The 25,669-nt window shown below is 47.1% G+C and overlaps 1 protein-coding gene across 6 annotated transcripts in view; it reads right to left on the bottom strand.

The window, feature by feature from the left end:
* NOLC1 (nucleolar and coiled-body phosphoprotein 1) overlaps positions 1-13,231 on the bottom strand; it is a 539,002-nt gene extending 525,771 nt beyond the window's left edge. For all 6 annotated transcript variants that reach the window (XM_086922145.1, XM_086922146.1, XM_086922147.1 and 3 more), the window contains exon 1: positions 13,095-13,231. In XM_086922145.1, the coding sequence (XP_086778271.1) occupies positions 13,095-13,205 (111 nt within the window). In that variant the 5' untranslated portion in view covers positions 13,206-13,231. The remainder of the gene's footprint in view (positions 1-13,094) is intronic.
* Positions 13,232-25,669: the final 12,438 nt, after the last annotated feature.

The raw sequence follows: 25,669 nt of genomic DNA, 5'->3' as shown, positions 1-25,669 counted from the left end.
CACTCTGAAGCTCCACTCTGAAGCTCCACTCTGAAGCTCCACTTTGAATCTGCACTCTGAAGCTCCACTCTGCACTCTGAAGCTCCACTCTGAATCTGCACTCTGAAGCTCCACTCTGAATCTGCACTCTGAAGCTCCACTCTGCATTCTGAAGCTCCACTCTGAAGCTCCACTCTGAAGCTCCACTCTGAAGCTCCACTCTGAAGCTCCACTCTGAAGCTCCACTCTGAAGCTCCACTCTGAAGCTCCACTCTGACGCTCCACTCTGACGCTCCACTCTGACGCTCCACTCTGACGCTCCACTCTGACGCTCCACTCTGACGCTCCACTCTGACGCTCCACTCTGACGCTCCACTCTGACGCTCCACTCTGACGCTCCACTCTGACGCTCCACTCTGAAGCTCCACTCTGAAGCTCCACTCTGAAGCTCCGCTCTGAAGCTCCGCTCTGAAGCTCCGCTCTGAAGCTCCGCTCTGAAGCTCCGCTCTGAAGCTCCACTCTGAAGCTCCACTCTGAAGCTCCACTCTGAAGCTCCACTCTGAAGCTCCACTCTGAAGCTCCACTCTGAAGCTCCACTCTGAAGCTCCACTCTGAAGCTCCACTCTGAAGCTCCACTCTGAAGCTCCACTCTGAAGCTCCACTCTGAAGCTCCACTCTGAAGCTCCACTCTGAAGCTCCACTCTGAAGCTCCACTCTGAAGCTCCACTCTGAAGCTCCACTCTGAAGCTCCACTCTGAAGCTCCACTCTGAAGCTCCACTCTGAAGCTCCACTCTGAAGCTCCACTCTGAAGCTCTGCACTCTGAAGCTCTGCACTCTGAAGCTCTGCACTCTGAAGCTCCACTCTGAAGCTCCACTCTGAAGCTCCACTCTGAAGCTCCACTCTGAAGCTCCACTCTGCACTCTGAAGCTCTGCACTCTGAAGCTCTGCACTCTGAAGCTCTGCACTCTGAAGCTCCACTCTGAAGCTCCACTCTGAAGCTCCACTCTGCACTCTGAAGCTCCACTCTGAAGCTCCACTCTGCACTCTGAAGCTCCACTCTGAAGCTCCACTCTGAAGCTCCACTCTGAAGCTCCACTCTGAAGCTCCACTCTGAAGCTCCACTCTGAAGCTCCACTCTGAAGCTCCACTCTGAAGCTCTACTCTGAAGCTCTACTCTGCACTCTGAAGCTCCACTCTGAAGCTCCACTCTGAAGCTCCACTCTGAAGCTCCACTCTGAAGCTCCACTCTGAAGCTCCACTCTGAAGCTCCACTCTGAAGCTCCACTCTGCACTCTGAAGCTCCACTCTGAAGCTCCACTCTGAAGCTCCACTCTGAAGCTCCACTCTGAAGCTCCACTCTGAAGCTCCACTCTGAAGCTCCACTCTGAAGCTCCACTCTGCACTCTGAAGCTCCACTCTGAAGCTCCACTCTGAAGCTCCACTCTGAAGCTCCACTCTGAAGCTCCACTCTGAAGCTCCACTCTGAAGCTCCACTCTGAAGCTCCACTCTGAAGCTCCACTCTGAAGCTCCACTCTGAAGCTCCACTCTGAAGCTCCACTCTGAAGCTCCACTCTGCACTCTGAAGCTCTACTCTGAAGCTCCACTCTGCACTCTGAAGCTCCACTCTGAAGCTCTACTCTGAAGCTCCACTCTGCACTCTGAAGCTCCACTCTGAAGCTCTACTCTGAAGCTCCACTCTGCACTCTGAAGCTCCACTCTGAAGCTCTACTCTGAAGCTCCACTCTGCACTCTGAAGCTCCACTCGGAAGCTCCACTCGGAAGCTCCACTCGGAAGCTCCACTCGGAAGCTCCACTCGGAAGCTCCACTCTGCACTCTGAAGCTCCACTCGGAAGCTCCACTCTGCACTCTGAAGCTCCACTCTGAAGCTCCACTCTGCACTCTGAAGCTCCACTCTGAAGCTCCACTCTGCACTCTGAAGCTCCACTCTGCACTCTGAAGCTCCACTCTGAAGCTCCACTCTGCACTCTGAAGCTCCACTCTGCACTCTGAAGCTCCACTCTGAAGCTCCACTCTGAAGCTCCACTCTGAAGCTCCACTCTGAAGCTCCACTCTGAAGCTCCACTCTGAAGCTCCACTCTGAAGCTCCACTCTGAAGCTCCACTCTGAAGCTCCACTCTGCACTCTGAAGCTCCACTCTGAAGCTCCACTCTGCACTCTGAAGCTCCACTCTGAAGCTCCACTCTGCACTCTGAAGCTCCACTCTGAAGCTCCACTCTGAAGCTCCACTCTGAAGCTCCACTCTGAAGCTCCACTCTGAAGCTCCACTCTGAAGCTCCACTCTGAAGCTCCACTCTGAAGCTCCACTCTGAAGCTCCACTCTGCACTCTGAACGGTCAGACTCCAAAAATCGGCCCTAATCACAATAGTATTATTTCACCTGCGTGAATATAAGTCTTTGAAATTCTGGCCAGTGGTAATACACACAAGTAATATAAAATTGTTGTTCCAAAGAGCATTAAATGGAAATAAAACAAGTACCAGACCCATTGACGCCTGCACCTTAAAAGTGAAACTGACTGAAGCAAGCGCCAGGGCCACGTTGAAAAAAAAAGCCACACACATTAGATGCAGTCAAGGCGCGCTCACGAGGTCAGAAGGCACTCCACATGAACAACTACCAGACACATTGTTTCATTTCACTTTGAAAGTGCAGGCGTCAAAGTGAAACTGACTAAAGGAAGCGCACGGCCCATTAGATGCAGTCAAGGCGCGCACGAGGTCAAATCTCCAAAGGAGAAGCTCGTGACAGCCTGACTACAGCAGAAAAAGCTCGTAACAGTCTGATGTCCACAATATTCCCAGAAAAGTGGCAACATAAGTTGTCTCGCATAGACAGCAAAAGCTTCGCTTTTGCTTTCGTCTAGGCGAGACCTAAAAAACGAGCGCTAAAACATCACTAGGCACACTGCCATGATCCAAACTCAAATGTGTCATCACTAGGAAAGGTGTGAGAGTGCCCTCCTCCTCTGTAGCAACTCCCTTCCCTGCCTAGCCTTTCTTCACGACTAACGCATCAACACACACACAACCCCGCACCACACACACAACCAACCACACACACACGCAACCACACACACACACGCAACCACACACACACCCACAACCAACCACACACACACCCAAACAGCCACACACACAACTAACCACACACACACACACACAACTAACCACACACACCCACAACTAACCACACACACCCACAACTAACCACACACACCCACAACTAACCACACACACCCACAACTAACCACACACAAAACCAACCACACACAAAACCAACCACACACAAAACCAACCACACACACAAAACCAACCACACACACAAAACCAACCAACTAGGCAATTGGATGCACCCTGCCATGATCCAGACTCAAATGTGTTGTCACTGGGAAAGGTATGAGAGTGTCGCTCGAGGTTACATCGCTATCTGGGATCACAGAGATAAAGGATGGACGACATGCAGAGACCATCTGAATTCCAATGACAAAAGTACCCACCTTCATTTTTTGTTGAAGTTTATATAGCGCAAACTACCACTCCCATGCAGTCCTCCTCCTCTATAGCAACCCCCTTCCTTGCCTAGCCTTTCGTCATGACTACCGCATAAACACACAACCACACACACACCACACACCATTGTACACACACAACCACACACACACAAACCATTGCGCACACAACCACCCACACACACACATCCACACACAAAAAACACCACACACAAACACACAAAACCACACACACACACAACCACACACAACACCAAACACCACACACCACACATACACACACCACCACATACACAACACCAAATACACACCACCACACACCACACACACACCAACACCACACACACACAACCCCACACACACACAACACCACACACACACAACCCCACACACACACACACACACAACACCACACACACACACACACAACACCACACACACACAACACCACACACACACAACACCACACACACACAACACCACACACACACACAACCACAGGGGTACTGCAGAGTGGTGCTGTATTGTGGTGCTGCAGAGTGGTGGTTTATATTGATGCTGTAAAGGAGTGCTGCAGAGTGGTGGTTTATATTGGTGCTGTAAAGGGTGCTGTAGAGTGGTGCTGCAGAGTGATGGTTTAGCTTGGTGCTGTAAAGGGGTGCTGCAGAGGGGTGGTTTATATTGGTGCTGTAAAGGGGTACTGTAGAGTGGTGGTTTATATTGGTGCTGTAAAGGAGTACTGTAGAGTGGTGCTGCAGAGTGGTGGTTTATATTGGTGCTGTAAAGGGTACTGCAGAAGGGTGCTGCAGAGTGGTGCTGCAGAGTGGCGGTTTAGATTGGTGCTGAAAAGGGGTACTGTAGAGTGGTGCTGCAGAGTGGTGGTTTAGATTCGTGATGTAAAGGGGTGCTGTAGAGTGGTGCTACTGAGTGGTGCTGTACAGTGGTACTGCAGAGTGGTGCTGTAAAGGGGTCCTGTAGAGTGGTGCTGTAAAGGGGTCCTGTAGAGTGGTGCTATAGAGTGGTGTTTCACAGTGGTGCTGCAGAGTGGTGGTTTATATTTGTGCTGTAAAGGGGTACTGCTGAGTGGTGCTGCAGAGGGGTGAAGCACAGTGGTGATGCACAGTGGTGCTGTACAGTAGTGGTTTATATTGGTGCTGTAAATGGGTACTGTAGAGTGGTGTTGCAGAGTGGTGGTTTATATTGGTGCTGTAAAGGGGTGCTGCAGAATGGTGGTTATATTGGTGCTGTAAAGGGGTGCTGCAGAGTGGTGGTTTAGATTGGTCCTGTAAAGGGGTACTGTAGAGTGGTGCTGTACAGTGGTGCTTTAGATTTGTGATGTAAAGGGGTGCTGCAGAGTGGTGCTGTACAGTGGTGCTATAGATTTGTGATGTAAAGGGGTGCTGCAGAGTGGTGCTGTACAGTGGTGCTATAGTGGTGGTGATGTAAAGGGGTGCTGCAGAGTGGTGCTGTACAGTGGTGCTATAGTGGTGCTGCAGAGTGGTGGTTTATATTGGTGCTGTAAAGGGGTACTGTAGAGTGGTGCTGTAGAGTGGTGTTGCAGATTGGAGCTGCAGAGTGGTGGTTTATATTGGTACTGTATGTTCTTTTTGTGTGCCCAGCTTTACTTGCATTTAGGCGCAAGTGGCTGAGACCTATCTGTTTTCAATTGGGTATTTCCTCTGCTATCTCTTTTTTAGATGCCATTCATAATCCCCCTAATGAACTGTTTTGTTATAAAAATTTTAACTTCTTTAAAACTTTTCTAGCTCTATATTAATTTTGATGGGAAATGTTTATTGTTAAATTTTGATTGAATAATGATTGTGTGTAAATGTATTTAATTGTTTAAATTTTTATGTGGATCTCATACGAGTTCCGAAATCATACATAAAATAAACTTGACTTCACTTGGTGCTGTAAAGGGGTGCTGCAGAGTGGTGGTTTAGATTGGTGCTGTAATGGGGGTACTGTAGAGGTGCGGTACAGTGGTGCTTTAGATTGGTGATGTAAAGGGGTGCTTCAGAGTGGTGCTGCAGAGTGGTGCTGCAAAGTGGTGCTGCAAAGTGGTGCTGCAAAGTGGGGGTTTATATTGGTACTGTAGAGTGGTGCTGTAGAGTGATGCTGCAGAGAAGTGGTTTATATTGGTGCTGTAAAGGGGTACTTTAGAATGGTGCTGCAGAGTGGTGCTGTACAGTGGTGCTGCAGAGTGGTGGTTTCGATTGGTGCTGTAAAGGATACTGTAGAGTGGTGTGGCAGAGTGGTGCTGCAGAGTGGTGGTTTAGATTGGTGCTGTAAAGGGGTACTGTAGAGTGGTGCTGCAGACTTTTGCTGTACAGTGGTGCTATAAAGGGGTACTGCAGAGTAGTGGTTTAGAATGGTGCTGCAGGGTGGTGGTTTAGATTGGTGCTGTAAAGGGGTACTGTAGAGTGGTGCTGCAAAGGCGTACTGTAGAGTGGTTCTGCAGAGTGGTGCTTTATATTGGTGCTGTAAATGGGTACTGTAGAGTAACTGTAGAGTGGTGCTGTAGAGCTCTTCAACATACCTTAAAAACATTGTAAAATCCAATCGCAGTGGCCAAAAATGTACAACGGTCCCAAAGGCGAAACCTATTGGCTATGCCAATGCTTGTTTTATCTGTGTTTAAGCACTCTATATGAAATCTTGTGTTTTAAGTCGCTCCTTTCCCTCTCCCACCCACCCCTCCATTTTTGTTGCTTCTTTTCTCCTCCCACTTGCACCCCATTTCTGATACCAAAATTAGGTATAGTGTGCACAGAGTACAGTGGAACCCCAAAGGTAGGCTGAGGTAAAAGTAGATAGCACCTCACTCTATTTGGGGTAGTGTGGGTGAGCAGTAAGACTTTATCCGAGGGTAGTGTTAAGCTTTTGTTGTACACACTCAGGTTAGATATGTCACACACTCAAAGACTGAATTCAGACCAATGTGTTAGTTAAAAAAAAAAAAAAGTGTTATTTTATTTCTAGAACCAAGCCAAGCCTGGTGCAGGTTAGTGAAAAATACTTTGCAAGATTTCAGGCAGAGAATTACAGTTGAATACAGGTTTAAATACAATGGTTAGTCAACAATTCGAAATTACTCTTCAGTTACTGTACAGATTACTGCGCATGTTACTGATTGGATAACTTTTTAAGTTACTTTTGCTAACCAGTGTAATATGCCTAGATATCACACTGGGACATCTCCTAGACAAAAGGTAAGTAATACAGTGTTTGCATATTTGCCATTTTTCAAGTTTTCATACAAACCAACTCTACGCTTAAAATATTTTACAAGGCAAAGCAGTCAATAATCCTACGGAAGGAAATGAAGTTATCGGATAACAGGTAAGTACTTTGTTGTGGAAATTGGTATTCTCTTCAAGTACCCTCAGCGACACTAGGGCAGCCAGGTGCAGAGTGCTGAGGCAAAATGTTAACCAATGGGGCATAGGAGGGCCACCGGTTGGTGACTGCTCACGAGCAGGCCCCAAGGTTGTGGGAGTAAAGCTCTTGGGGTTAGGCTCAGGTCAGAGGGGGATCCAAGTTAGCAAACAAAGTGCAGCAGCAGCGGCACACAGACGGCTGGGTGCAGTGGTGTTTTGGCGTCGGGTGCCCCATTTTCAATGGGGATTCTCCAGTTGCAACAAACACTACAGGCACAGGACGAGAATCTCTGGTGGTGACCACCAGTTGGAGAGTTAAGTGGGAGGCCTGGGGCGCTGCAACATCGTCAGGCAGTGGGACTTTGGGGGCAGGGGTGTCTTTAGGCATCTGGTTTTCTTACCAGCTCAGGTCGTGGTCGGGGGGATCCTCCAGAAAGGGGCTGCAAGCATCAATTGGAGATTTGAGGCAGGTCAGCGATCACCAGATCTTAGTTCAGGATCGCCAGGGAGACCTCCTTGTGGTGTTGGTCCACTCTAACTCGGGGGCAGACTCGCGGATTTCGACAGACGATCTGTGGGTGAGCAAATTTGGTGCTTACAGGAGACAAAGTCTTGGTTTGGGAAGTAAGGGGAGGTCCTCCGGGTTCTTGGGGGCTGTTGGCTGCAGGACACACCAGGATTTCACTGGAGCAGGTTCGAGGTGGGGACATTCCGGTAGGGCTGGGGCCAAGCCAGCGGGCGTCGTCCTCTTAGTTCAGCACAGCTTCTTCGGTCCTGGTCTTCTTCTCGTCTGCTCGTCAGGTAGATTATGGGGTGTTACAGGTAGGTAAAGGTCAGGACCAATGGGTCCTTTCCTTGTGGTAGGTACACCCCCTATTATGCCACCCTCCAGCAGGCGGGGGGCATATGCCTCCCTATGGTTGGCTGGTTCCCCCCCCCCCCCCTCATCTGCAAGAAGGCGAAGACAGAGTTGTGCTTCACCTGAGGGGTAGGGGTTGATATAGGTGGGAAAACCTCTGTTCCTCACTTGGTTTTCCCACTGATTCTCCCACCCAAAGTGGGGGTCAGAAGCGTTGAGGGTTAGTTGTTGGAAGCAGCAAATGGCTGGGGTAGCTCACAAAAGGCACCACGCTTTTGAAGCTTCCCCTTAGTGGATCCTGGCCATTGTGGAGGAGGAAGCTTTGTACCTCGTCCTAGGATGTGCATTGTTTCAGACCCCAGAGAGCAGTAGGCTCTGGACCAGAGGTCCGGAAACATGTCTGGTGGTGGCAGCTGGTGAACAGCCACTTAGCCAGAACACTAGTTAGATCGTTTTTCAGGGGGCATCTTTAAGATGCCCTCTAAGTGCATTTTTCATTAAATCCCACACTGGCATCAGTGTGGGTTTAATGTGCTGAGAAGTTGGATACCAAACTTGCCAGTTTCCAGTAAAGCCATTATGGTGCTGTGGAGTTCATAATGACAAATTCCCAGCACCATATACTCTTAATGGCATTACTGCACTTACGTCTAAGAATTGGTTTAGGCAATGTAGGGGTACAGTGCTCATGCACCTGTACCCTCACCACTGGTATAGTGCACCAAGCTAGAGGGGTGGCTTACATATGCCAGGGTAGTGGATTGTAGGCATGGCACACAACCATGCAAAAAGAGGGCACCTTCTTACAACAAACCTTCCTCATTCTGCTTTTCTGTTTCCTTCCTATTCTCTGCACCTTCTGCTGCAGCCATGTCCAGCAGGAACAGTGTTAAACGGGCAGATACCCCACCCCTCCCCATGACAGCACTAGCAGCACAAGCACAGGAGCAGCGACTCTTGGTTTGACGGAGGTCACTTTCCCACTGAGATTTCAGTTGACTAATAATTCCCTCCCCCACCCACCCACCCATCCATCCATCCATTCTTGTTGCTTCTTTTCTCCATCCACAACCGCTCCTCATTTGGCTTTGCCCAATGTGTCATCTTTGTACTCTTGCCCTTCGGCTGCAGCCATGCCCATCAGGCACAGTGTTACGGGTCAGATACCCCGGCCCTCCACATGACATCTCAAGCCGCACAGGAGCAATGACTCTTGGTTTGAGGGGTAGGAGAGGGAGGTCACTTTACCACTGAGAGAGTCCAGTTGACAATTTGCAGCTTGATCCTGTTGCAAAGTTTTTTTACAGAAGCAAAAAAATCCCCCCCCTGCCGAGCCAGCAGTCCTAAAGCTCAAGTACCGCACATCCTTTCAGCCTGACTCAGTGACATATTAAGCTATCGTTCTTTCAAGGAGATGTCACACTTAAGGAATTGACCAGAAATTGCAACTGAGTTTCAAAATGTTGTCAGTTATTAATAGGGTGCTTAATTATTACGTTTTATTAAGCGGGAACTTGCCCTTCCAGACAGTGTGTTTATTTGTATGACACTTCCATTTCATACAGAACAAACCAGAATTTAATGGCTTCTTGGAGCTTAATGACTGTTGATATTTCTTACCACAAAGGCCTTCCTCTTATCGTCCTCGTGAGAATGAAATGCTAAGTCAAGCTGCCAAGACTAGTAACCTGTATCATGCAAATCATCAACAGATGTCTGGGCTGTGGGCTTTCAAACCCGTTGAGGTACGTTCCTCTCTCAGCTGCTAATTATAGCAATAAACAATAGTCACATGCCACTTTGCAATACTCTTGACTTTTTAGCCAGCAGCACTTTGCCTTTTTGGATTTGTAGTTTCTTCTATATTCTGGCTAGGAATCCCATAATCCAAAGGTCCGTTGGCTACAGAGTCAAGACTGGCAAGAGTGTCAGGTGGGGCCGAGGGTACCTGGTACCAATAAACATTAACTTGGTCCATGTCAGAACCTCCATAGGTGACCATCTCTGTCATCTTACGTGGGAAATATAGTCTGCATTGAGGAATTTAAGAGATTACTACAGTGCCAAACAATTTTTTTAAGTACTATAATTTGCATTCTCCTTTAAGTTCCGATACTGGGTACCAGGGCGTAACACTCAGGGCACAAGTCGGTGGTACACGTGGGTGGACGGCGTCCACCCACATCTTTCATAGGGTGAACGCCATCCAGCCTGCCAAGAATTTTGGCCCCACTAAATAATGTGATGAACTTGTCCCCGTGTAATTTCGAAACACCAAAACACTTTCAGCAGTGCTTGAACGTTGTCTGCTTTACTTCTGCAATAACCTGCAGGTAGGGACAGGGCTTTCTTATTTAAGACTCCTGCTGGGATCATAACAAAGGCCGAATTTGAAGGGTCATATGGCCTCCTTTTGTTCCAGTCTCTTGGCTGGGAGCAGTCAGGAGCCTCACACCTGATGCAAATGATGCGGAAGGGGAAAAAAGTGCCACAAGTTGTTGGCACGTCACACATACTTGAGAAGCAGTTTTTCACTTTGTTGGGTCCCTGTTTAGAAGATATGCATGCACTGTAAGAATATCAAATGTGTTGGTCTTTCCCAGTATTTACACAAAGCAAATTGCATTTATATACTTCCCTTGAGGAGCTGTTGAAATAATTTAAGTACCACTATTTTTTCTTTTATAGCACTACTCATTCCAATGCAGGATGTCAGAGCACTTCACAACAACACGTGCATATTACATGTACAATAAATTATATGTTTGTAAATGAATGTACAGGATGCGTTACATAAAACTGGGGGATTGCAAGGTGTAGAATTCACATATCATCTTTCATAGCTCACTGTGCTATTATCTTCGCAATGCGCTCAAACGTACACATGATAAACCTGCTAAATATATGTGAGGGTTTTTGATGTCACTTCTTGTGATACAACTTCCTGTGATGCCACTTCCTGTATAGTCGTGGCTTGTGATGCCACTTTCTGTGACGCCATGTGTGATGTCATGTCATGCGCCGTAATTTCACTTGCATACTGCCTAACTAGGTTAGTTCCCTCCACTTATTTTTTTTAGGACTTGTGCCCTGGTACCACACCAGTGTTCTTTGTCCCATCCCTCCTGTCACACAAAGTGCTACGACATGGACTGAGCTGGCGGCGTCCCAGCGTTTTTTTTCCGTGACTTTCAGACATGCTGAAAAGCAGATGTGCCACAACATGGCTACAATATACTCACATTGGCAATGATAAAAGCTCTCGCATTACTTCGGGGTTGGCCAATGCATGTTAGTAGGCACGGGGACATTAAGGGGCATATCAACAAGAGACATAACGCCGCTTTTCCGGAACATAGCGCCGGAAAAGCAGCGCTTATTCTAACTCATTATCATCAAAGCACTGCTAACATGCATTAGCGCATGTTAGCAGCAGTTACATCAACGCCTCGGCCCACATCACTAATGGGATGTGAAGTAGGCGTTGCTTCCCAGAAACAACAGGGAAAAACTTGCTTACCAGACATCGCAGTATTTGCAAGCCGGCCCAGGACAAGTGAAGCGATAATAAAAGCCACGCTAACCGTGTTTATCGCAGCTATCTAACGTCTCCTTTTTAGGGCTCGCCCCTTTTCTATTTCGCAGAAATAGAAAACAGGGGTGATCCCTTATGTCGCTGATCTGCTTCTTTCCCCAAAGGCTCTATTCAGGCAGCTGATTGGCTCTCTTCAAGCCGGTGCACACTAATGAAATGCACCTCGAGAGTCACAGTTAGTTCTTTGTCCTCCATTTGCTTCAAGCACCTAAATAAAGTATTTCTTGTTCAAAAACGGCTCCACAATTGAAGCTACGATCAAAGGCTTCAGCTGCCCCGCCCCCCCCCTCACTTATTCAGGGCCACAGGCCCTGCCTCGCTTCCCGGCTCTGCTGTAACCACATGCTACTGGACTCCCGTCACTTATTCAGGGCCGCAGGCACTGCCTCGCTTAATCCGTGCACCCTTTTATTGCCTCGCTTCCCGGCTCTGCTGTAAACACATGCTACTGGACTCCCGTCACTTATTCAGGGCCGCAGGCCCTGCCTCGCTTCCCGGCTCTGCTGTAACCACGCAGCACCCATGAAATGCACCTCGAGAGTCACAGTTAGTTCTTTGTCCTCCATTTGCTTCAAGCACCTAAATAAAGTATTTCTTGTTCAAAAACGGCTAATATGAACAAACGCCACTCAGCCATGCAACGCCAATCTCACCCACACAGCTCTACTCACCCACGCAGCGCCACACTCACCCATGAAGCGCTATTCACCCATGCAGCTTCACTCTCACCCACGCAACGCCACTCATTCACAAAACGCCACTCACTCACACAACCCAACTCATACAGCGCAACTCTCACCCACGCAGCACAATTCTCACCTACGCAGCGCAAATCACACCCACGCAAGTCCACTCACCCACGCAACGCCATTAATTAACACTATTAGCATTGTAAATGCAAAAGTTATAATTTTCCACAAGTTAAAATTTAAAAAAAAAAGTTGTCATTTACAATAATAATCCCTCAAACTTTACTAATGCGAGCCCTATTGCATTGCAAATGCTTGTTTTTCCGATTTAGCAATCTGTATAATGGGAGGTGGATCACAAGGTTAAGTCCACATCTCCCTATTATCTACATTGTCATTAGTGCAGTTCCCTTATCGTGTGACACGCTAATGCTCATTCTCACCGTCCATCACCGATTTCACATCGCGTGTTAGCAAAGGGTTGTAAATACGCTGCTAACACAGCAATGTGATCCGCCAATAGACGGCGATAATGACAAACGCGCTAAACGCGTTTAGCAACACTTACCGTGTGTTGTTGTTAATATGCCACTAAGTTATTTGCCTAGAAACACAAGCTGTTGAGGCGACACCAGACTGGAACCTGGTTCTCCTGCTCCAAAGTCGGCAGATGTGGCCCTAACGCCACATCCTCTTCTCCGAAATTAAACATAGGCCTTTCGATTTAAAATAGAATCCTTAAAAAAGTACTATTATTTTTAGAACAAACCGCAAATTTAGTGACAAAATGTAAAGAGATGTTATGTAGACATTGCTATCTTAGCGTTATCACTGAAATGACGGACTCGCAAAATGTTGAACAGTTATCTCCGTAAACTGCCTATAGTTTTGGTTGGAAACTGAATCCGACATATACTACCCCCTCCCCCTTCGAAATGAGGTAGCCAATCATCCATGATAACCCTTCTTTCTACCCAACCGACTAAATAGTACTAAATCACCAAGCCGGGACTCTGTGTTCACTTTCTGCTTCAGATAGTCAATCCTTTACTCACCACGCCTGTAGCCTTAGAAAACTCCCGGGCGACGCTCAGCAGCTTGTTCTCGCGTAAAAAACTAAACACGAACGGGAAAAGATCACTAGGTATTGCGCTACAGATCGCCATTATCCAAACTCTTACACGTTTTTCCTGAGCTGGAAGGAAGGCGTGCAGCGTTTGTAAGATTTTTGGAACGCTCTCTAGCCCAAAACCAACTAGAAAGTAGCCCAAATACGGATACTGTAAGGAAGGAAGCGAGGATAGGGAGGATGTGACGTAGGAGCCTAACAAAACCTGCAGACTTTGGAACTAGGGTAAATGATTGAGGACCAGGTTAGAGTCGGCTTTGGCTCAAAATCCAGTAAACCTGGGAAAATCATTTAATCTATCCGTTCTTTACCAACAAATCAATGTGTCCTTGTGTAATGTAACAGGTGCTCATTTAAAGCGCTCCAATACCTTCGGGTATAAAATTGCAACCCAAAAAAAAAGAGGACAGTTGTTCCGTTGTTTCCAGCTCCCCCTCGAGTTTTCAGCGATCATGCAACGCAAACGCATTTTGCATTTTGTTTTAAATACAGGTATTTTTCAGCTCCCCCTGTTCTGCCGTTTCAGTGAGCATGCATGTTGTTGTGCGTCTGCGCACTATATCATTTGTCATTCAATTTGCGTGGCGTCTGAACTACTGATCGTGGAGAGTTGAGTGTGACCATTATCCTGTGAGGAGACTGTGTCACTGTAGCACGCTGCATGGCCCAGGTCCGGGCGGTTAACCTTTGAGAAGCCCAGCCACAGGACGCGAGAGGCTGATACTGGTACGGCGCGCTATGTAACTTGTTGAACCAGAAGCCCCCCAAAGCAGCGTTTCCATACATGCCAACATTTCAGAAGAGCAAAGAGGGAGATTTTTTTTGGAAACAATCGGGAGAATGGGGCTGTGAATGGGGTTACTATCATGTATGGGATTTGGAAGTGTGCTGCTGCAGGATCGGACATTTGAAACGCAAACGCACGTTCTTTTCTTACCTTTTAGAAGCATGGAGCGCAATGGCAGGCAGACAGAGGGTTATGCAATTGTTGTGCGCTGGCCTGGCAGGTTGCTGGCAGTGCATGCACCCCTCCCACCCCACTGTGGCAGCCCGGACTGAAAAAGCTTCCCCTGCACACACATAGCTGCCCCCAGTACTTCACAGGTCTTTAAAAGCCCATTCCCTTGTTAATGACACTTTGTTGGTTTTTCACCCCTTCTAGAGCCCCTGCATTGCCACTCTAACTCTTGCTGGAAGAATTAGCGCTTTACACAATACCAAGCCCTGTCAGCTGAAACCCCTGAGGAATCGGGTTTTTGCTTGCAGGAATCGGGAGGCGGGAGACTAGCCTTGAAATCGGTAGTCTCACGCCATGTCTGCGTTTCCGTGGTTGTGAAGATCCTTCGGGATGAAGCCAGTGCTTAAGTGTGTGAATCGGCAGAGCACTGGGTGCCCCAACTTTGTTAATTGAATGTAATGCGCTATCCCATCACTTAATGCCAGGGCTTTAAGTGGGATGAAAAAACTGTGTGGTCCCTCAAAGGGGCATGGTCAATGTAATTAAGGGCGTGGATTATAAAATAAGCTAAAAATGCAGATTTTCCACATTTTGAAATGGGTAGAAAATCATGATTTTAATAAAGGCGCGGAAGCTAATATTATGCATCATCCCTTTTATTGCTCCCAAACAGCACCAACAAAAAACACTAGAATTAGAATACATATAACTTCTAGAACGTAGAACATGCATAAACTCCCAGAACTGGCAGCCATCTGCCTCTTTTAGGTGCTGCAAACAAAACAGAGTCTCTCTTCAAACCCAGAGTCCCATCATTCATAATCCAATCGAATGAGAATTATGCAGAAACTGATAGAAACAAATCTTCTTGGAGAACAATACACTGCAAAAGGTCAGCGCTATACTAGACCAGCACAAATTATCACTACTAGTGTTGCCTATCTATTTCTCTTTATTCTATTCCTTGTGCGAAAGAGTCTGGGATGTAACCCATATACACCCCCTAATAGTGATTCAAAAATCACTTGCAAACACGAAAGAAAATGACCCGCACCAAGGTACATACGTATGTGATATATATCAATGTAGCAATCCACAAAATACTCAAAGAAACAGTCCAATGCAACAATAGACAACTTCCCAAGGATAAGCAATTCCAAAAGTATTGATTGAAGGTTTATTGCTTTCTTTATTATTCGTCAATTCATTAAAAAGAATACAGAATTGCCTGTCGCCAATGCGTTTCGTCCCACCTGGGACTTCTTCAGGGCTTGATTTGTAATATTCTGGCCAATGTTCAAATTCCAAATGCGGTGATCAGCAGTTTTAACAGCATTTTGAAAAATTTGAATGACTTGAATAGGTTAAAAAAATTTAGACGATGATATTTTCTTGGATGTTTTTTTTTATAAGAACCCAATCTCCAACTTTTACTGAAGTTATTTTTACACTCTTTCTTAAATCATGAGGACTTTTTCTAGCTTAAATTTTCTTAGACTCAATTATATTCCAATTACTTTTTTCATTCTCAGAAAATGTGTCTGTTTGCATGTCATTGACCCAGGGAGGTGGAACAAAAGTGTTTGGACATCTATCCCTAAATAGTTCAAAAGGAGTCCTTTTCGTGATATAGTGTGGTGACAACCTGTAAGCCTCAACCTTTTTCCAAATTTGAGTGCGCCAATCCAGAGCTGTTGATGGAGCCATGTCAATAGTCTCCTTTAATACACAATTAAACCTCTCAACCATTCCGTTGGTTTCTGGATGGTATAAAGAGGACCTTTTGTGCTTAATACCATGTCTAGATAAAAATAATTCCATCTCCCTGGATACTAACTGGACACCATTGCCCATAACTATAGTTGAAGGTATACCCTCCCTTGAAGGACTGGGTTCTTTAAGACCCAGCGGTGCCAGGGGACAACACCTGAAACCTTCGTGGGTAACCTGCTCCGGCGTATGAATGACAGAGACACGGGACACTTCCTTCGGCGTCAAAGATTCAAGGTTTATTTGCTGCAGGGAAACACAGAGATCACGGAAGTACAACGAGTGTAGTTCAGGGAGACTGCTTCAAATTGGTTCTGTGGGTCGCTCCTTTTATACACGATTTTCCCATAGGTTTGCATAGCAGACAAAGGTTTACAACCCGGGTCCCACAATTATCCCCGAGAGGGGTCGCTTTGGTCACTTTGATACTCATAAGGTCCGGAACATAAGTGCGGAAACATTTGGCGGTTCCCAACTGTAAAAACCCATCTTCCCACCATTAGTACATTCCAATCAGCAGTAAAACAGATCGAAAAAGGAACAAGGACAGGTGCGGAGGAAGATGGAAACAGTGGGGAGATTGGAAAGGGTGTAAAAGGGGAGGTATCGGGAAACACGAGCTACAGGCATCAAAGGGACGTGCCTAATGAGATGCACGGCTGAGACAATAAACCGGCACGGCGAGATGAGCCTCGAGCGGGGCCATCTGCCTTACAGTATCATCCCCCTCATCATAAAGACATTTACAAAGAACATGTGTCTTCCGCAAATATCTTGGGAGTCCCAGGGTCGCGAAGCGGACAATGTCCGTTCGCTGGCTACTTGAGGGCAAGAGACAAAATGGATGCCGTATCTAAGATGGAACCCGTGGGTACAGATGAAAAACCCACGTAGCAAACGAACGGTTTAAGTTAGCACAGCGAAACTGCGCACACTTACTAAACTCGTCATTTGTGGTTCGTAGATACCAGACTCGACCATATTCGTGCGAGTCGAAAACATCACTTACAATTGTCACGGAACCTCAGACGCTCCTTTTGCCCTCATGTAGGCAAGCACTAGTCGGAATCATACTCGATATTCATCAGACCATCTAGATGTTGCTGTAGCATAGCTCTGTCCAACCGAGTTCCATTGGTAACAGGCGGCTGTCTCATACACGTTGTAGCGCAGAGGCCACATAAGGCAGGACCGCACTGCACACAAAGGCAACACGTGAACAGGAACGCCACAACAACTCCGATGATCATCAGAATCTTCCAACCCCAAGTCGACATCAGGCCCCAAAACCACCCAAGTAGCGTCCAATCCCCTACATCCACGTGTATGGATTCGGAGATCTTATGCAACTTCGAGATGGCTTGATAAACAGTCGGAGCGTTATCAGGAATGAAAATACAGCAGCTCGAATGGATCACCTTACATACCCCACCTCGATCTGCTAAGATCACGTCTAAAACCATACGGTTTTGTAAAGTCATAAGTCTATCCGCCTGAAGTTCTGTGGTGATATTACCAAGGGCACTGGCAGTAATATTAGCTGTCGATTCTACCACTCGAGTCAACTGTCTCAGGTTCCTACTATTGACCATAGGTCCCCAAAACGGGAGGAAACCCTTGAAAAAGTCTCCTGCCTCTTGACCGGCAGTATCCTCTTCGCTAATTACGCCCCTCACAACTCTAGTCTTGTGATAATCTGCATCTACAGTAAACGTCGGAGGCAACAAGTTTGCGATAAAACATGAGCCCATGAAGTCAGAGGGCAACCATGCATACGCACGATCATGACAGACAAAGTAGGTACCCTTGGCAGCCAGAAACACAGGGGACGAGATCATCGGCAGCATGTAATTTTCAGCGCAAGCACTCTCTCCAAGTCGGGCTTTCGATCTTCGGCCACGACCCATTAGACAAAAATTACCAATGTGGGGTACGACCCATATCGGAGGCGAGCTTTTAAGCTGTTTATCACTCGTGAGCGCACTGTACTCGACCTTACTCAGGACCCTATAGGCTTGTACCTCTTCCACTGGAATGAGCGATGGCTCATAGACATCTCTATCTAAGTCTTCTATCGCTACAGACAAAGGCTTATAGTACGAGCCAGGGCCAAGGTAGGGAGAACGTGGCTCTCGATTGGGTTGAGAATCTAGTGCGCTTCGAAACATTGTTTGAAATGCTCGAGCGGACCCTTGGGAACTATACGGTAACACCAGATATGGAATTCCCTTATCCATAGTATGTGGCATCAACCCACACACCCAACAATTAGTAGTGTTAACCACTAACTGATGCTGGTGAAGGAGCTGAATAAAGGAATTGTTGCAGAATTCTGCACGTCTAGCCTGTTCGTGTTCGGGTAAGAAGTGAAAAGAATGGGGAGATGCAACAGTAGTAGATCGAGGATTAGAGGTAGGAGTAGGTATAGCAGGAGATAAGAAACGAGACATCATGTAATACACCCCACCCGCCAATAATGCAGAAACAGTGAAAAGCAATATGAATATTTGGAACATAAAACATTTGGTACGACTAAGTTGTTACAACTTGAACCTTTGCGCCTGAGCTCCTTCCAAGTCCATCAGCTTCGAAAATGCCATCCCCTACGACCGTCCGCAACGTTTCTTGACGCACTTCGTTCTGTGTAGCAGTAGTCAATCCCTAGGAGTTCCCAGGAACCGACGGTCTTTAACCTAGTGTCAAGACCTACTAACCAGAAGGAAGTACACGCGCGGCCCTACGGCCTTTATTCACAATTATGTGTATGCAAAAGTGTCTCTCAGCTGTGGAAGCAAAAATATGAGGAACGAAACTCGATGTACATATACAAAAATAATTACAGTGATACGAGTGTTCAAACTGATCGTGGAAAACGGGATAATGCAATTGTCAAGGGACAGAACAGGATCTTTTATTAGTCTTTAGTGCTGGATCGCAAAAAGTATCGGGTTTTCCCAGGACGTGTCTGTTCGTCAAACAAAGGATCCGTTGAAGAGACAGCGTTCTGTTGATCAGTTGAATGTTCTGGTCTTGAGTCTTTTGATGACAAATGTTCAACAATGTCTTTCTGCTGCACTGAGGATTCTCCGACAGGTTGTGCGTCGCTGAAAGGTACAAACGCCGGCAATCCTTCGGTTTCAGTTGATGCAATGCCTCTCCTCACCCACGAGTCTGCCGGCAATGGAATAGGGACTTTTTTGGTATGGGTGGCATGCACCCAGTTTTTCCGACCCTCTAGACGAACTTCAGTTCTCGTGGCAAGGAGGACCTGGTAGGGTCCAGTGAATCTTGGCTCCAAGTTCTTCTTGCGCGAAAAATTGCGCGTCACCACCCAGTCTCCGGGCTGGAGCTGGTGGCCTGGACCCTCCGTCTGCGTCGGCAATGCTTCGTAAACCTGTTGGTGAATTAACCTCAGTTTAGCAGTCAAGTCATGAAGATAATCGATCAACATTGGATACTCAAGATCACAGAACACACCCGGTCTAGGGACCCCCCAAACATTTGCAGGACGACCGAACACTATTTCATAGGGACTGAGCCCTACTCGGGAGTGTACAGTTGCTCTTGTTGACAATAATGCTAAGGGTAAAGCGTCAGGCCACGAGAGACCAGTCGTAGTCTGAATCTTCGCTAGCTTTAGTTTAAGGGTGCCATTGTACCCTTCAACCAAACCAGCTGACTGGGGATGATTGGCGCTATGGAATTTCTGATTAATTCCAAGGCCCTTACACACACTCTTCATCACACTCCCCACAAACTCACTTCCGTTATCGGACCACACAACTCTAGGCATTCCATACCGAGGAAAGTATTCCTTCAGTAGGATTTTCGCAGTTGACAAGGCAGTGTTGTCCTTAAGAGGGTAGGCTTCGATCCATCGGGAAAACGCGCAAACCACGACTAAAACGTATTTCAGGTTATTGCATCGCTCCATATGGATGAAGTCTAATTGGATCACCTCAAAGGGACATGAAGGGGGAGCAAAACTACCAGGAGGAGTTGGGGTTCCCTTACCAGGATTGTACAACATACATACCATACAATTCTTAACCAATCGTTCAGCACATTTCGTGATACCATCATTCTTCCACACAGGAGACAACAACTTACAAATACCTTTCGCGCTAATATGTGCTAACCCATGTGCCATAGTCACAACAGCCAGCACATACGCATCAGGCAACATCCATCTTTTCTGATCCGATAAGTCAATCCAACAACCATTCGCATCCAACTTTCCCGTACTTTCTTTCCACTTCATCTTTTCAGTCTCGGTGGCCTCATTCTGAATCGCTTTCACACTCTCGATAGTGTCCTCACACATACTCGATTCTGTAGGCCACCTAACCGAACTCGTCACATACATTCGAGTGCTAAGGTTCCGGGCAGTCTCCTTAGCAGTCTCATCCGCAAACGCATTACCACGACCAACATCATCCGTCACCTTACGATGCGCACTACATTTAACAATCGCCACTTGCTTAGGCAACGTAAGTGCATCCAAAAGATCATTCACAAGCTGGCCATGCTGAATCTTCGTACCATGCGATGTTAGAAAACCTCTCTCTCTCCACAACCGTCCAAAACTATGTGCGACGCCAAAAGCATATTGGCTGTCGGTAAACACATTCACACGTTTCCCTTTCGCTAACACACACGCTCTAGTGAGAGCGATCAGCTCTGCAGCTTGGGCAGAATTCTGATTTATTCGTGCAGTCTCAACAACAGTATTCAACGTTACAACAGCATATGCAGTAGTCACATCGCCATTTGGTAATTTAAAACATGAACCATCCACATACAGCGTTCCATCTGGGTCTTCCAAAGGAGTGTTTTTAAGGTCCACTCGACCTTTTGTTTCCTCTTCTGTCCTCAAATAACAGTCGTGTTCTGTTATTTCATCTGACTCTGAGCTAATTGGTAACAAAGTCGCCGGATTCAGAACATTGCAACGTTTTATCTGAATGTGGCTTGCCAGCAGCGTCAGCTCGTACCCAGACAATCTCGCACTCGTCAAGTGCTGGGTTTTCGTACGATTTAAAAGAGTGTCGACTGCATGCGGAACCATCACCGTAAGCATATTATCCATGACCAATCCTGCTGATTGTCGGATGGACACCGCAGCTGCCGCTGTTGCTCTCAAACAACTCGGCAATGCTCTAGCTACCGGGTCCAAGGTCGAGGAAAAATATGCACATGGACGTTGCTTACCACCAAAAGGTTGCGTTAAGACACTCAAAGCACAACCTTCCCTCTCGTGAACATATAATGTGAACGGCTTACTGTAATCAGGAGTACCTAACACAGGAGCCGAGCACAATGAATCACGTAATTCAGAAAAACTTTTCTGACATTCTTCCGTCCATGGTAAAGGAGTTGAAACATCCTTACACGTAAGAGCTACCAATGGTTTCGCTAACAATGAAAAATTTGGAATCCACTGTCTGCAGTATGACGTGATACCTAGAAAGGCACGCACATCTCTTTGGGTTGTTGGCACAGCCATTCGCGCAATCGCTGCAATTCTCTCTGGGGTCAACCGCCTTCCCTCCTTTGACAATAAGTGACCTAGATAGGTTACTTCTTGACAACAATATTGGAGTTTAGAAGGTGACACCTTGTGATTTAACTCGCAGAGATGTTGCAGCAGCGATACCGTAGCAATTTTGCAAATGTCCTGAGTATCTGCAGCTACCAATAAGTCGTCGACATATTGGATCAAGGCCGCACCAGCCGGCAATGAAAACGCATCCAGTTGACCCTTCAAGGCTTGACTGTAAATCGATGGACTCTCACAGTAGCCCTGAGGAGCGCGTTTAAACCGGAAGCTGCGTCCACCAAGAAAGAAACCGAAAAGGTCTCTGCTCTCTTCCGCAATGGGAATGCTGAAGAACGCATTCTTCAAATCAATCACCGAAAACCACGATGCAGAAGCTGGAATCAGAGTCAGTAGTGCCGTGATGTCAGGCACAACGGGGAACTGAGGAATCACAATTTTATTCACCTCCCGTAAATCGATAACAAAACGATAGACAGGTGGTTTCGAAGGATCAGTACGTTTAAGAATGGGCAGTACAGGACTGTTGCACACGTTTCCCCGCGTCTCCTCAATAACGTCTTTCTCGATCAAATCATAGATGATCGCTAACAATGCTCGTTCACCATCAAGAGAGATTCGATACTGGGGAATACGTGGCAGTCGCACATTAGATTTCAACTGAACAACATAAGGGGAGATATCAAGCAGGCCCACGTCATTGGGACCTGTTGCCCACAAAGATGCAGGAAGAGAACTCAATTCCGGTGGAAGCTTATCGAGAGACAAGTACATAGGGGAGACAACCCTCTCTCCCAACGTAAGCTTTACCCCCGCAGGAGAACAATACAGAGTTGCATACAAACGTTTAAGCAAATCCAGGCCCAAAAGATTTTCACCACAGCCCGTGGTCAAAATCAACGGAGCTTCTAGCTCACGAGGCCCAATTGTAAGGGGCAGAGGGCGCGAAACTGGATTGCTAACGGGGGCGCCAGAGAATCCAACGGAAACATTTGTTAAGCCAGACAAAGGTGCGCCAGGGAGTTTCGAATGCTTTATGGAACTTTTCGCTGCACCAGTGTCCAACAGAAAAGGCTCAACGACGCCCGATGTAGCAACCGCGACGTAAGGCCCTCTCTGATCAACCGGAACTGATACCACTCCCTCTCCTTGTCTATGGCTGTCCTAATAATTACTGTCGTCAGTTCCCTGATCGACGTAATAATCGTCTACATTGTACTGCGCAGATCGTCCTTGCGATGATCCACGTTGATCAAAACAATTATCGGAATTTGATGAGTTATCTGAGCGATCATTTTGAGCACCACGACCCCTACCGCGTGACGTCTGCTGTGAACCACCACGACCTCCTCTAGATGAATTACCACTATTACGATCGTTTAGAACAGGACAATTGAATTTGATATGACCCTCCTGTCTACAATAGGCACATTGATTGTACCCTAACGAGGATCTTTGGGAAGAGGAGTCATTTCGAGATTGTGATCGGTTCGATTGTGGCTGCGATCTATTTTGTTGCGAAGCATTCTGATTCGAACGTGGAGGATACGCCTGCTGTAACAACACTTTAGTTTTGAGTTCTTTCGTCTTTTTATCAGCACGGTCGTTCTCTTCTTTCTCTCTATTCTCATAATATTGGGCTGTGGCCAATATCTGAGCTGAGGTAAAAACGGCCCACGCACTTTCTGAATTCTTCAATTTATTGCTCAAATCGGGCAATAAGTTTGAAACGAATTTGTCCACAAACAACCGTTGACCACCCTCAGTACCCATATCCTGGCCACTATGGTCGATGAATGCCTCCTCGAATCTCGTAAAGAAGTCGGAGACACTCTCGTCCTTCTTCTGTCTACAAGCTGACAATTTGTCCCAATTCACTCTCATAGCTGGCATAAGAGTTTTCATAAGCGTGATTATTCTCTGAGGGAGAGCAGTAATGAGTTGTTCAGGCTTAGCCCCACCAACTTGTCGCGTATCGGCCGCAATAAGAGCAGCCCAATCACCACCTAATTCGTTTGCGTGATCTTCGTGCCGAATCTTAGCCCATACCGGTTGCGGTACGACATTGCCGAACAACATGTCGATATCGGCAAGATTCATTATCGTAGCGTCTACGAGCTGCGATAATTCTTTATAGTACCCTGCAGGATTTTTGCGAGGGTCAGGCAAAGATTGCTTTACCTGTAACACTTCTGATCGTTTCCATGGGAGATGGATCCATACTCTCTGGAAATGTGGCAGAATAATAGGATTAGCATTAGCATCACCTGGCATCCATACAGGTGGAACTTCGCGCATAGGAAATTGACCAGACTCATCTGGCTGTCTTTCAACATCTTCAACAAACAAGGCTTGAGGTATAGGAGTGGGACGAAGAGATAGCAACCGTTCAACCGCACGTCGAACGTTGGTATCCACTATCAGTCCAGTCGAGAACTGAAGCTGTAGATCAGACAAAACGGTCAGCACCTCGTCAGGTGCGTCGGCCGATATCTGATCACGAAGAACCTTACACATTTCTTCGAACACGAACCTTTGGGTTGGTATATTGAATTGACAAAACGTGTCGAGCACAATACGTGGTGGATTTCTAAGGGGATGCGTCATCCAACCCATCGCCATATTATATAGCGAAGCGCGTTCCCTGTTGCCAGGAAGCTGACTACGCCTCTGAGGACCATCGGAACCAGCGGACCCAAGAACAGGTCCGAGCGAATGAAAGAAGCTAGCCGCAAGAGGAGAAGTACGACTACGAGTAGAGGGAGAAGTATAGGACACAGGACTAACAAGCGAAGGAGTAGAAACAGAAGCAACAGCAGGAGTTAACAGAGCAGGAGCAGTAGCGGGAGCAGGAGTATGTGGAAGCGGAGGAGCAGTAGGGATAGCAACAGGCAAAGGAGCAGGAACAATCGGAAGAACAGGTGCAGGTTGAGGAGCAGGTGGAGGAAAAATAGGTGGAAGAATAGGTACAGGGGGAACCACAGGAGCCGTGGTACCCTGTACATACGGTGGTGGCGACTTCATAAGATAGGACATTAAAGGATCCTCAACTGCGTCTTCCTTCTTTTCCGACTCCGTAGGCAAAGCAGGATAGCATTTATCTATAGTCATACGCTGTAATCTATCAAACACTTCCTTTTCCTTAACCTCCTTATCACGCTGAAATTGCTCTGCTTTCTTTACAATAGTAGCAACACCATCTCTCTGATTTCGTTTAGTCTGTCTGATTTCTTTCTGTCGGGCTTCTTTACGCCACAACCGAAAGGCATCAAACATGGCCGGCCTTGACTTTTTCTCAAACAATTTAGCCTCTAAGTTATCTAGGATCGGGGTCTCAAAGCTACCGTGAGGTGGCCAACTAAGGACACCGTCCTTCTTAGTATAGCGAATCCAATAATCATTAAAAGTAATCGGGCCTAGCCCATGTTTACTGTACAGTTCATAAGTCGGAGTTCCAACCGGAGGTATCGGACACGAGTCCTCCAGTCGGGAATCCGCACCACAACGTCTGAAACAACTAAACAAAGTACTGCGACCAGGCATCTTGCACACTAGTCGAGTTTCACAAACTTCAAGGGTTACGGGATTTACCAAGTCCCAGCAAAGAGCAAAAACCCTCGGTTTTTGGCGGCTGTAGTCGTCAAACAACACAACAAAGTACCAAGAACTACAAATGCAATGGAACCATGCAACCACTAAGCAACCACAACCAAGAACTCTGGGAGAGACCCACAAATACTTAACTCAAAGATCGATGGCGTCACCAGGAAGGCCCGTCAATCGTCTCGCTCTACCAAGGTCTACGCCAGGCGCCAAAACAGGTCTACAGTCAGGGCAGCAGTCCGTCGCAGCCGTCAGGAGGCGGGAATCTTCGCGGGAAAAGTCTTCGGGCCACTTGTTTCGACAACAGGATCGATGAAGCGGAGTGCACCTTCCCTCGGAGATTTCACACGAAGTTCCTCACGATCGTCGGGCTTGGACCGGTACCACTGATGCAGCCCCACGTTGGGCGCCAACTGAAGGACTGGGTTCTTTAAGACCCAGCGGTGCCAGGGGACAACACCTGAAACCTTCGTGGGTAACCTGCTCCGGCGTATGAATGACAGAGACACGGGACACTTCCTTCGGCGTCAAAGATTCAAGGTTTATTTGCTGCAGGGAAACACAGAGATCACGGAAGTACAACGAGTGTAGTTCAGGGAGACTGCTTCAAATT

This window comes from Lissotriton vulgaris, chromosome 5 (genome assembly GCF_964263255.1).
Source record: "Lissotriton vulgaris chromosome 5, aLisVul1.2, whole genome shotgun sequence".
NCBI classification, from domain to species: Eukaryota; Metazoa; Chordata; class Amphibia; order Caudata; family Salamandridae; genus Lissotriton; species Lissotriton vulgaris.
The sequence above is the reverse complement of the archived record's forward strand: the minus strand, read 5'-3'. Positions and strand labels throughout refer to the sequence as shown.